The 11,835-nt window shown below is 36.5% G+C and overlaps 1 protein-coding gene across 1 annotated transcript in view; it reads right to left on the reverse strand.

The window, feature by feature from the left end:
* Nucleotides 1–10,682, reverse strand: part of LOC140171810 (guanine nucleotide-binding protein-like 3 homolog) — a 37,582-nt gene extending 26,900 nt beyond the window's left edge. The window contains 1 exon segment of the mRNA XM_072195140.1: nucleotides 10,528–10,682. Within this exon segment, the coding sequence (XP_072051241.1) occupies nucleotides 10,528–10,549 (22 nt within the window). The 5' untranslated portion in view covers nucleotides 10,550–10,682.
* Nucleotides 10,683–11,835: the final 1,153 nt, after the last annotated feature.

The following is an 11,835-nucleotide window of genomic DNA, read 5'->3' on the forward strand; positions in this document are numbered from 1 at the left end:
CTGAGGGTTAATGATATCTGGACACATTATGTAAAATAATCAATGTCACAAATTCAATACTCTGACAGAGTGTGGGAAATACATTATACCAACAAAATTTCTTGCATGTTTGAATTTTTTTGCAATCATGTTAGAAATCTGATAACAGCTAGGTTATCCGACCACAAGTTGAGTACTTCGCGTGCAAAAAAGAGCAGCATGTTTCATTCTTAATGAATGCCAAAATAAATTCCCCGGCTATGCGTCCCAGATGGTCGAAGACCTTGGACTTGTACCACTCAGTACCAGGAGGAAAGCAAGAAGACTCTGCGTATTTGAACCCATTTGAACAAGTAAGACTTGATGACTTGTCCCTGCCCATCGAAGTCTGTCCAGCACCAGTCGCGGCATCATCATCCTGATTCATATTCTATAATATCAGCCACTAAAAATGCAAGAACTCGTTTGTACCAAAAACGATCTGTGACAATCACGATATCCAATCAACATAACAAAACCAGAAAGCGTCAAAGTAGCATAACATTAACAGTGCAGAATGTTGGTGGAATGAGGGCGAGGCCCTGTATGAAGTAATTCAAAGAAATTTCCACCAGCTTCATTGTGAGCTATGATTTCCCATTTCAGATCACCATGAATTCCAATCTCTTCTGTTCTGATTCATTCAAGGGGGTACTACACCCATCGATAAATTTGTGTCTATTTTTGCATTTTTCTCAAAAACTAATATCACAGTGGTAACAAAAGTTATGTATATTATATAGGGGCAAGGAATCCAATTACTACACTTGAATTTCAGTGACCCAAGACAAGCGGTTCGTTATTTATGATAAGAAATAAGGTACCGCTAGGATGTACCAAATTTCCTGAAATTTCAGTGCAGTAATTGGGATCCTTGCCCTATAATATACATAACTTTTGTTACCACTGTGTTATTAGTTTTGAGAAAAATGCAAAAATAGACACAATTTATCGAGGGGTACCGTAGTACCCCCTTAACCGGTAATGTCTGTGTAAACTGTATAGCAAGCCAATGGAAATTCAGATTAAACAATGCCAATCATGATGGGTGTAGCGTAAGGCTCTCACCAATTCCCGGGTACCTGAGTCCCAGCTCGTCCTTGGCCTACCCGGGTCAAAATTCATGGGTCAATAATGCAGTGCAGATTTTCTATGTGGAACTGCTGTCAAAATCCCTCTAAAGTATAGGTATGCCAGGCAAACCTTAGTTAACACATTTGCTAGTCAGTCAAATTTGCCTAGAACACAATACATAGGCTATAATCAGGGACAGGCGATTTGCTATTTTTTTTCCTATGGGCAGGGATACATAATTTGCACTAAAAAAAAAAAAGTTCCGCGCAAATTTGCTATTTTTTTTTCTCACAAGAAATCGCCTGTCCCTGGCTATAATTACCGGTACATAGAAATTTAAAGGAACAGGTAGGTCAAGGAAACCTACATAAATATGTTGTCTACTTCACTTAACCCAAATATATGATTTTTTATGGCGATGAGTTGCTCGAGAACTCTAGCTTCGAATTTGCACACGATAGTTACGCATTCGATGCTAGAGTGCATTTTTGCTATTGTTTTTCGGTCGGACAGCGTTGCAATTTTTTGCACCGGAGGTTATTTATTCTGTTAATGTTGAAATTTGGATGAAAGTTATTTTGATGAGTCAACTGTATCTTTTGAGCAATATTTGTCTATTTTGGACAGTCTAAAATTTTGCTGAAGTGTAATTTTAGCAACATTTTTGATGCAGTGGCCTGTCGTGATTGGCTGTGTAGCCTGTGTTTACTTCTGACTTCCATTGCTTGACACGGTGTTATGCTTCGGCAAATCCGACTAGATTGTGAATGCAATGGTCTATAGCCTAGAATGTGAAGCTGTCGGTAAGCAAATTCTTGGCTAGACTTCTCGAGCAAGCGATGAGACACTCGCACATGGAATTTTAGAGGGATTTTGATAGCAGTTCCACATATAAAAGCTGCTATCATCATGAGACTAAGATCTAGAAACACCACCGAAATGCTGTTTTGTTAGCTGAATCTTTTTGATGAAAGTCAATCTTTGACAAGATGTAACTTTGCTACGGAAAGTGCTATGACAAAAAGGTTTTCAGTTTTGGCTTTCTTTCCTCAAGGGTAGGACCCGCAAAAACGCAATTTTTTGAAGTAAAAACGAGATCCAAAATTTTGAAAAGCGAGAAAAGCAAGATTTTCCCCGAAAAATGGCACAAGAAGCTTTAAAAACGCCCGCAAATACGAAAATGCAAAAAAAAAAAAAAAAAAAAATCCAAAATGTTGCCTGCCCTCTGTTGTTCAGATTAGGTCAGAGATTGTCATGAATGTAAACAAGACTCTCTGAACTGCCGGCGTGAGACACAGCAAAAGGGACAAAAATTTGACCTTGAATTATGTTTTATAGCCAAAATATTCCAGTAATTCGATAAATATAATGATATTTGGCCTAAACTTGAACTCATTTGTAATGAAATGTCAGTTTTTATTGAGTAAATCATGATTTTTCCACTCGTCCATGTGCTTGCAATTCTGCTGAATTCTGCACTTTGGCGAGTTGACTAACTTTTATGGCATAAAGCAACATTTTTACAGTAAGTGCACTGCTTGGAAACTTTCTTAAAAAGCGAGATAGTTGGTTAATAGCGAGAATCCCGGCGTGAAAAGCGAGATCACGTTTTTTGCCGGGCCTTACTCAAGGGCTTTAATTTGATATATAAAATGATGCAGTTTGATGGCAAATTTGAATTCACCTGGCATACCTATCCATAAATTACTAAAATTCCATGTGATGATGTGATGTGCGATTCGCCGATTGTCTCATCACCAAAAAAAATCATATATTTGGTCAAGTGAAGTACAGGGTGTATCAAAATTAAGTATACAGTTTGAAAAATGCCGCTAGATTAAATAGTATGAGGTATGTGGTCAAACTTTTCTAGTTGATAACTCATGCGATCAATCAACATCTTGTCCTCCTATAGCTGAAAAATCACTGGCGTGTGACCAATAATAAGGATTTGGTGGCTGCTTTTGTGAAATGAGTACAAAAAGCAGTTGCGCGAAGTCAATTAAAATCAAAACAACATACAAATCACACAAAAAGTCTCATCACTTTCTTTACTGTTTACAGTTATTGACAGTTTTAGTCTTAGTCTTCCACATGCCCACTATTCTTCTGTATGCAGATTTCGCTCTTCTCAACATGGCGCTCACAGTACGCCTAATGAGAGGTCTGCCCTGCCTGGGAATGTCAACTTGTGCAGTTATGCGCCTCTGAAGTTCATTAAGGTCTGCAGGAGGACTTGTGAAAACATTTAATGCAAACTCTGCTTCATCGCCAATGATGAAATCTTCCAGGAAACGTAGAGGACGGGCAAGAAGCCATTGGCAGAACACAGTGCGACGTTGGTGATCTGCTTGCTGAAGTTGATGTCTCCTTATCATCTGATAGGGATGAAATCGCAAGTCCTAAACGAGTTATTCTGTTAAAGGTTGCACATGGTATTCCAAGTCCATTTCGACAGCAGTTAATTTGACCTCCTGTTTGCCCCGCTTGCAGAGTGTTACGGACAGCTAGGATATTAGCAGCAGATCTTCCAGTTCGGGGCGACCACAATGTTCTCTGTTCAGATTACGACTCGTTCCAGTTATCTCATACTTCGCAACATTTTTGTAAATAGCGCCACGTGAAGGGGGACGTGCATTTAGGTACTGCTGACGGAATCTCCTAAGCACTTCTGCTGGACTCTGGGTGCGATGGTACACTGCAATAAGGAAGGTCCTTTGCTCTGGCGTGTACTGTGGAGTTGCTATTCTCCTTGTCAAGTAAAACCTAGCACATGTAAGAAGATAGTTGCCCAGATTTACCAAAGGTCACATGTTATGTAACTCACACATGCACATGATTAGAACCCTAACAATGAGGACAAATGTGACCCGGCAGCACAAACGAGCCATAAATTCCCTAAGTTGTATTCTGAGTTACGGTGTAAAATGTGTACGAAGGTCGTATTCATCGGTAACTTAAGCTGGCCGACATCCATCTCATTTTGATAGACAAAAACTAATCAATAACCCTATTGTTGAAGTGGATAATAAGCTTCTACCTTAGATGGCTATAGAACTTTTAATAGCTCTGGTCTTTGTTTACTTTTGCTAAATCCTGTTCAAGTGGTGGGTAACCAGGCATTGTATTTTGTACAGGTACATGCATAACCAACAATTAACAATGAGAGAACTTTCTTAAACCTCGTTGACTTGGGGATGATTTGAAATGACCGCCAATTATGGCTGTTTGATATTTATTGCCAGCAATGTGGAAAAAGAGACATGTAAAAACGTAAAAAGCTATAATTTTGTTGAAGGAGCAAAGTTTAACAAACCATAACTCCGCTTCTGGATACCGTTTGAAGTCAAATGATATACCATTTTAAAGTTTATGATGTTTATAAAACAAAATTGACCGGGGGAGGAATTTACGGCTCATTCGCCGTGGATGGTCACACATGATCTGTACACCTGCATGTTTCTCTTGGCTGTACAACAATAACAAGCACCGGTCATTTAAACCAACTGACTTCGCACAACTGCTTTTTGTACTTGGCTCACAAAAGTAGCCACCAAATCCTTATTAATGGTCACACGCCAGTGATTTTTCAGCTGTAGGAGGACAAGATGTTGATTAAGTTACCAACTAGAGAATTTTGACCAAAGACCTCATACTTTTTAATATAGCGGCATTTTTCAAACTGTATACTTAATTTTGATACACCCTGTATAGACAACATATTTATGTAGGTTTCCTTGACCAATCTTTTCTTTTAAATTCTATGTAAATCCTGTATTGTGTTTGGGCCCCGGTTTAGGCCAATTTTGCTCGAGAAACACTAGCTACGAATTTGCTCACGGATGCCCTCGCATTCGTAGCTAGTGTCCTTTCGTATCTGAATGCAGTGCGGGAATAAATGTATGTAAATAACACCGTATACTTAATACAATAGGCCACTGACTGCTTCAATAAGCATACCCTCAAATACCACTTTCCACATAACATGACCTACCAATTTGTTACTATACACGCTCCCAACATAATTCTCAGTAATATCAGATTTCAAGTGCAATTATGCGGATATTTCATCACTAAAATTGCTCTCATTTTTCCATTGATGAGCGATGATTTAACTGTCAGTTCACGAAGTAAAGCTTTCTGGTGTTTCTTGTTTGTAATTTCAATTTCCCTAGACATGTGTATTAATAAACAAAACTTTTAAAAATAATAATTTTTTCTAATTGCTACTGACAGTATATCGGAAATTACTTCTTCATTAACTGCTGATTTGTTTTTGGACTATTTTATAACACTATATCAATATTTTGTATTGTTAAATTAGGTTTGTACTAAAAGCACTAACATAACAGAGACAAGTCCAACGCAGCTAAAACGCTCCACCTCATTGGTTAAAAACTAATTGCTTATCACATGAGCCTGTTACGTCGATAATATTCTCAACCCCACAAAACGTTATTCAGTCATTAATAAGCACAATTTACGTGTGTGAAATGCCCTCGTAGGTTGAGACTGTTTCACCATCAGCACGGCGCAAACAGCTACAATAATAATAGCATGTGCAGGCCGTATCCAGCTCTGAAAAACTTGCCGAATATTTAGCTGATATTTCCTTTATAATGTTAGGATCGTATGCATCGAAAGTGCAAACAGATAGTACAATAAAACTTATATAATGACACGCTTATTAATATGTGCTGGTGAAGTAAGCCAATACATAGCATTTTTAATCAGTCATGTCAGTGTTTATATCCCGATGCATTTTTATACACCGGGTTCCGACCGATATTCAGTACGAACGGATTCTAACGGTCAAAGCAAGCTTTGACCGTTAGTAAATATTTCGAACAAGGCCAATTTGGCTATCATCATCGTCTACGCTTTCCGGCTATGTTGCCATTGCGCACGCTACTACTGCTCTCTAGGCTATTCTGTCATTGGTCTGTGTAAGAGTTTGTTCGTCTCTTTCTTTCTGCATTAGCGCCACCCACGTTGGTTTTGGGCGTCCGACAGGACGCTTAGTTATTTCTTTGAAATTCAGCTTAGTTTTTCTTTGAAATTTGGCTGACTATAAATGAAAGACAGAGATTTAAGAATTTATCGCATCCGATGTCACTGTCAATTACGATCCTTGATTGGTTAACACAGGTTAATCAGCGCGTAAAAGGAAGACCGATCAATCTGGTGCTGATCGGAGAAAAGGAATAGTGCTCAGCAAAATGGCGAAAAAGTCCGTACTTTTACAAGGTAAAAAGCAGCTTTTCTAGGCATTGTGGACATGGTGCCTTCGGTTAAATAAGTTTCCTACAATACAGACCTAACTTTTGAGATGGTTTGCATGTTGAAAGGTGCAAAATTAACATTAAGGCGCCCGGTTATAAATCCGCATCCAGCAAGTCATCATCACGACACTTTTTAACAAACCGTGCTCGAATTTCATTGACAGATGACGTCAGACGCGATAAATTCTTTTTATCTGTGTCTTTAATTATGGCCATGTGTCTTGAACTCACCCCATTTTGCGTTGCGCAGCCTTTTTTAGCTTATTTACGCCTTCTAAGGTTGAAATTGACATAACATTTTAAATATGACCTCCACCCCATACAAACTATACATTTCCTGAAAGGAAATTGCATCAGCAATCCAAATATGCCATTAAAAAAAATTGAAGGGGGTGTTTTCCAGACTGCAATTGTCAGCTAAAATTTTACTTTTTCATTTTTTATCTTTCAAGAAATATTTTTTTAACCTCTGCCCCTATCTTTAATTGCTCATCATATTTGAACTCCCCATGAAATTTCCCTTCAGAAAATGTATACTTGTATAGGGGTAGGGCATATGTACTTATTTTCTTACTGTTTCGGAAAATGACCTTAAATGACCTTTGACCTGTGACCTTTGACCCTGCCTTTGACCTAAAACATAGCTTATCTAATACCTCTTTACTTATGGACACTTGGGTCCAAGTTACATGGAGAGGGGCCTTATAATTTGCAAATGGGAGCAATTTAAAAATATAACTGCAATGCCCATAATGCTGTGCCTTCCATAGAGTTTGTACAGCCCGCTTCCTCAGCCACCGCTTCCTCAGCCACCGCCACCCTGAATACTCCAAAAACAAATGGACATATCTCCAACACCCTAAAACACACATTAATGAATTTCGCACAGCATGTAGTATGGAGTTTCAGCTTTAAATAGGGTGTCCACTGTGCAGCGCACGGCGTGCCGTTGTTTTCCATTCACACACAAGCACACGGCTTGTTGAACGCAAAAAGCAAACGTTTTAGAATTGCTCTCATTTGTTTAATATTTAAGATAGAGCTATACAACTTCGTAATACAACTAAAAAGGGATGAAATCAAATAGAAATCCAAAAAATATTGAAATCCGATGAGTATTTTTGCATCTACGATTTTCCAAAGTTGAGGTTTTTCCGACTCCGAGCGCCATGTTGGTCGGTTTTTTATGATGGCTCCAATATTTTTCGTCAAAATGGTGATTTATATCTCAGAATAGAAACTACACTCAGCCTATAAATGATTATTTTTATTAATTGTATATTAAGTACAGACTTCAATGCCCTATATACTGAAATCCCTAGATTTTTTGATAAAGGAAAGTATTTTAATATTTTTTAAAAATGTATCACTTACTGAAATATGGTTCCCGTGTCCCAATATACTGTATTTGATATCAAAATAAAGCTTGTTCTGTCGGCTACAAGATCCATTAAAAAAAATCTCTGTAAATCGCCCACGTGTATTTTCTTTCCCATACATTGTCATACCATACCCGCCCGTTGGTTTCAATGAGAAACAAGGTGAAAATCAGCTGCCGTGTTGCCAGCTAGCTCACGCAATATCGTCCCGCTGTTAGTGCACATGACTAGCGTGACGTGCAAAACCAAGGCATGTGCCTGTTCTGTATGACGGCCATTGTCGAGTCTGCATGTGTTGCCGTATTCAACTAACACATGGTTCGCTCGAAGCCGGTTGGGGCCGGTTCTGTGTTGGTGATTGTAATTTAAAAAAATGACTGTTCATCTTCTGGTACATTTTAGAGATGTTTTATCCAGAGTTTTATAAACAATAAAAACCAGGCAGTTATGTGGTACAGGTTTTCGTTTAAAAAGATCATAGGCTTGCAGATGGTGAATAGAATGTTATTTCTATTTCTAACGCAATGATTTGTTTTTAATGCAACCACGCAAACCATTAATATGTTGTCCTCATTAATTGTCTACTACGATTGCTGGTCAATATGGTATCACCCAACAGGCAAAGTATGCAGGATTGCAGTAGCGCACGAGGTGTAGCTGGGCTATTCCATTGTTTGGAATAGGGGTGATGTCTCAGGGTGATGTGTATGATATTGGAGGGGCACTTTTCAAAGCCCTAAATTTAGATTAGTTTTTCATTTTTTTAAAAAATAATACTTATTTATTTAGTATGTTTATTTTATATACAACATTTTTGTTGTTTCTTTTTTCGAATTTAAGCCCGTTTTTTTAAAAATATTTTTAATTAAAAAAAAAATACACACCAACATTGGGTGGTGAGAGGAGGGGGGGGGTGGACACGGTTAGAGGGATGGGAAGGGGTTTGGGGCATGAGATGTGAAAGGAAGACATGCAAATAAATCTCTTTAAAAAAGTTTAAGACTTGTTCACAAATGTGTTTTAAATGTTTTCGTATTTTAATATAACAGTTCTCAAGTTACTGGTAATTTCATGAAACAGGAGAGTTTAAGGGACTTTATCTTTGAGGTTTTTGTTTGTTTTGTTTTTTGTTTTGAATATGCTCAATCAAGTCAATTAAAGAATTGTTTGTTGATGTTCTTTCATATTAATCTTAGCTCTAATTTTTGGTTCACATTTTGCAAGGGTTAAATTGCTCCTCGGTCTATACTTTGAAATACCCATAAACAAAATGGAATATTCCACTCAGTTTGCAATTGAATGAGACTTGTATTAAATGATTTTTTATTTTATTTTTCAACCATCCTATTTTTACATCAAATAGGAAACAAATGTACATTACATATAATCAAAACAATTCATAAAGCCTACATTTAAATACATATGAACCTAAATTGAAGTTACAAAAAGCCCTCAACATGGATTGATTCACTATACTTGTTCCATGAATTGAGCAGGCCTACTCTATTATCTTCAACAAAAATATTTATACATTATAAAAATGACACAGACTAGAATTGTGTTCTTTCAAGTACAGACCTGTATATTTTATTAGCAACATTACAATAGAAAATGTGAGCATTCATGTATCATGTGTTCCCTCAAGAGACAAAGGGTCGAAATTGAAGAACAATTAAAATTACCCCTTTAATTAAATGGAACATCCCATTTTAAGTATGTTATTTTAATTTTAAAAAGTTCATTTGAACACTCATACTTAATTCACTTCTCAACAATATTATACAGTTGCTGTCAAGTGTAAACAGATCACATTGCAAACATTACCAAACAAATTTATTACGGTATAGCAAATCTTGAGCTTCATTTGTACCATCGCTGTAAGATATGCTAATTTATGCAAATTAAGCCTTAAAACTAACAAAACATCAAATTATTGAACATAAACTTGATCCACATCATGTGTACTACCAACATGCCAAGTTACATAAGAATTACATTTCAAATAACTTCACAACAGTACTTTAGAAAATGTATTTCAATGTAGCACAATTTTTGTTATTCCCCCATAGAGATTGTACAGGCTTGATTCACAGGTGGAGCCATGAAAGCAATGCATTATGGGTAATATCAAATATGAGGCAAAACGATGTTTTTCAAAGTGCGATAACTCAAGAATGGCTATAGCTATTTGAATAAAACTTGGAATATAGTTAGACAAGGGATGAATACTTCCAATAACAAACATTGCAGTGTCAAAGAAACAGTAATTTTGTTTACATATTGTCTACAAAAGCGCCTCTTTTGCACTTTTTACCAAAACGCATTTAAAATTGCGCTTTTTGACGCCTTAAAACGGTTGTTTCTGGGGACCGGATGGTCCGATTTTGATAAATTTTTTTTAATGAGTGTCTTTCAACATACTCTTTAGGATAAAATTTAAAAAATACACAATTAACAATTTAAAATTTTGACCTGGACACCCTACTTTAAATTGACACCACCTGTAGTACATGTGGTTGTCAAGTTATACACATTTTTGGTGGAAGGATGTGGAAAATGCAACGCCACCACCCTTTTTGTGTGGCGAGTTCAAAACACATGGCCTTATAGCAAATGTGTTAACTAAGTTAGGTATACATGTACTTACATTACATGTATGCCACTCAGTATGGTAAGCTTAAATTTAAATTTTAACGTGATCATTGTACATTGATCAATATAATATTAATTTTTATAGGATCAGACATAGACATAGTAGTTAGTTATTGACTTACGTGGTCTTCCCTTCTTAACCATATTGATTTCTCGTTGTCCGTAGGTACGTAAAAATTGTTTAAATGTTGTCTAAAATCAGCAGATTCCGGTATTTCACAACGCAATCTTTCACCAAAATTCGCACAGAAATTAAAGGTCTAATTCTAGGTAAACATCGTGCAGTTGGTGTATAAACTCTTATCCATCACAGTTCAACTGTATCTAAAAAGTATCTATAAAGCTCATAAAAAGATTACTTAAAAGATTTTTTGAATAGTTTTGTATATATTTTATTTGGATTAATAGTGTGCCTTTGTTATTTATGCGAGTTAAATCTTTTCAATCAATTACTTGTACCCAGCTTTTTCTAAGTTTATGGTCATGTTCATGATCTACACGTGTATTTTGAAACCACATGGTTGGATAACGGGCGCACACCACCAAATCAATTCAGGAGTGCTGGCGTGAATGGTACTTTTTTCCCGCACTGCAAAAACAAGTGTTAACACCCCGGGATTAACACTATTTGAGCAACACTTTTTAAACATGTTAAACCGTTAATGTGTTAAAATATTAACATTTGTGTTAAAATATTAACAATTATGTGTTAAAATATTAACACTTTTACACTTTTATTAACACTACACTATGATTAAATGAGGATGTTCATTTTTAAATGCTTTAACACGTTAACACCACTTTCCAAAAACAAGTGTTAATATATTAAGTGTTACTTTTTAAACACGTTAAACCGTTAATGTGTTCAAATATTAACATTTGTGTTTATATTTTAACACACAATTGTTAATATTTTAACATAAATGTTAATATATTAACGGTTTAACATGTTTAAAAAGTGTTGCTCAAATAGTGTTAATCTATTACGGTAACACTTGCTTTTTGCAGTGCGTCATATATAGCGGGGAAAACAAGGAATTTGCACTTAAATTGGGTACTTGGGCGCACTGTCATCTTGGATCGTGGCAAATTCGCCCATATCTGTATAGCTTTATAAATGTAAAGATTGTTTCTACTAAAGCGTTTTTTCCTTAAAGAAATGTTTTTACCACTAACCCAAATTGGGTGCCATGATGATGTCGGACTTTAATATTTGGGCCATGTAGGCCTACAATGTTACCAAGTTGTATTTCCTCATTTGCATTAAATTGCCTATTAATAACTTCTTGTGATTGCCTTCAACATGTGGCTATTTTCAGAAAAAAAAGATGAAACAAATGAAAAGCCGACGATAATGGACAATTGTGACCTTTCCTTTTAAGGACTGGACCCCCCCCCCCCACACACACACACACACACCCGCAAATAAG

This window comes from Amphiura filiformis, chromosome 15 (assembly GCF_039555335.1).
Source record: "Amphiura filiformis chromosome 15, Afil_fr2py, whole genome shotgun sequence".
NCBI classification, from domain to species: domain Eukaryota; kingdom Metazoa; phylum Echinodermata; class Ophiuroidea; order Amphilepidida; family Amphiuridae; genus Amphiura; species Amphiura filiformis.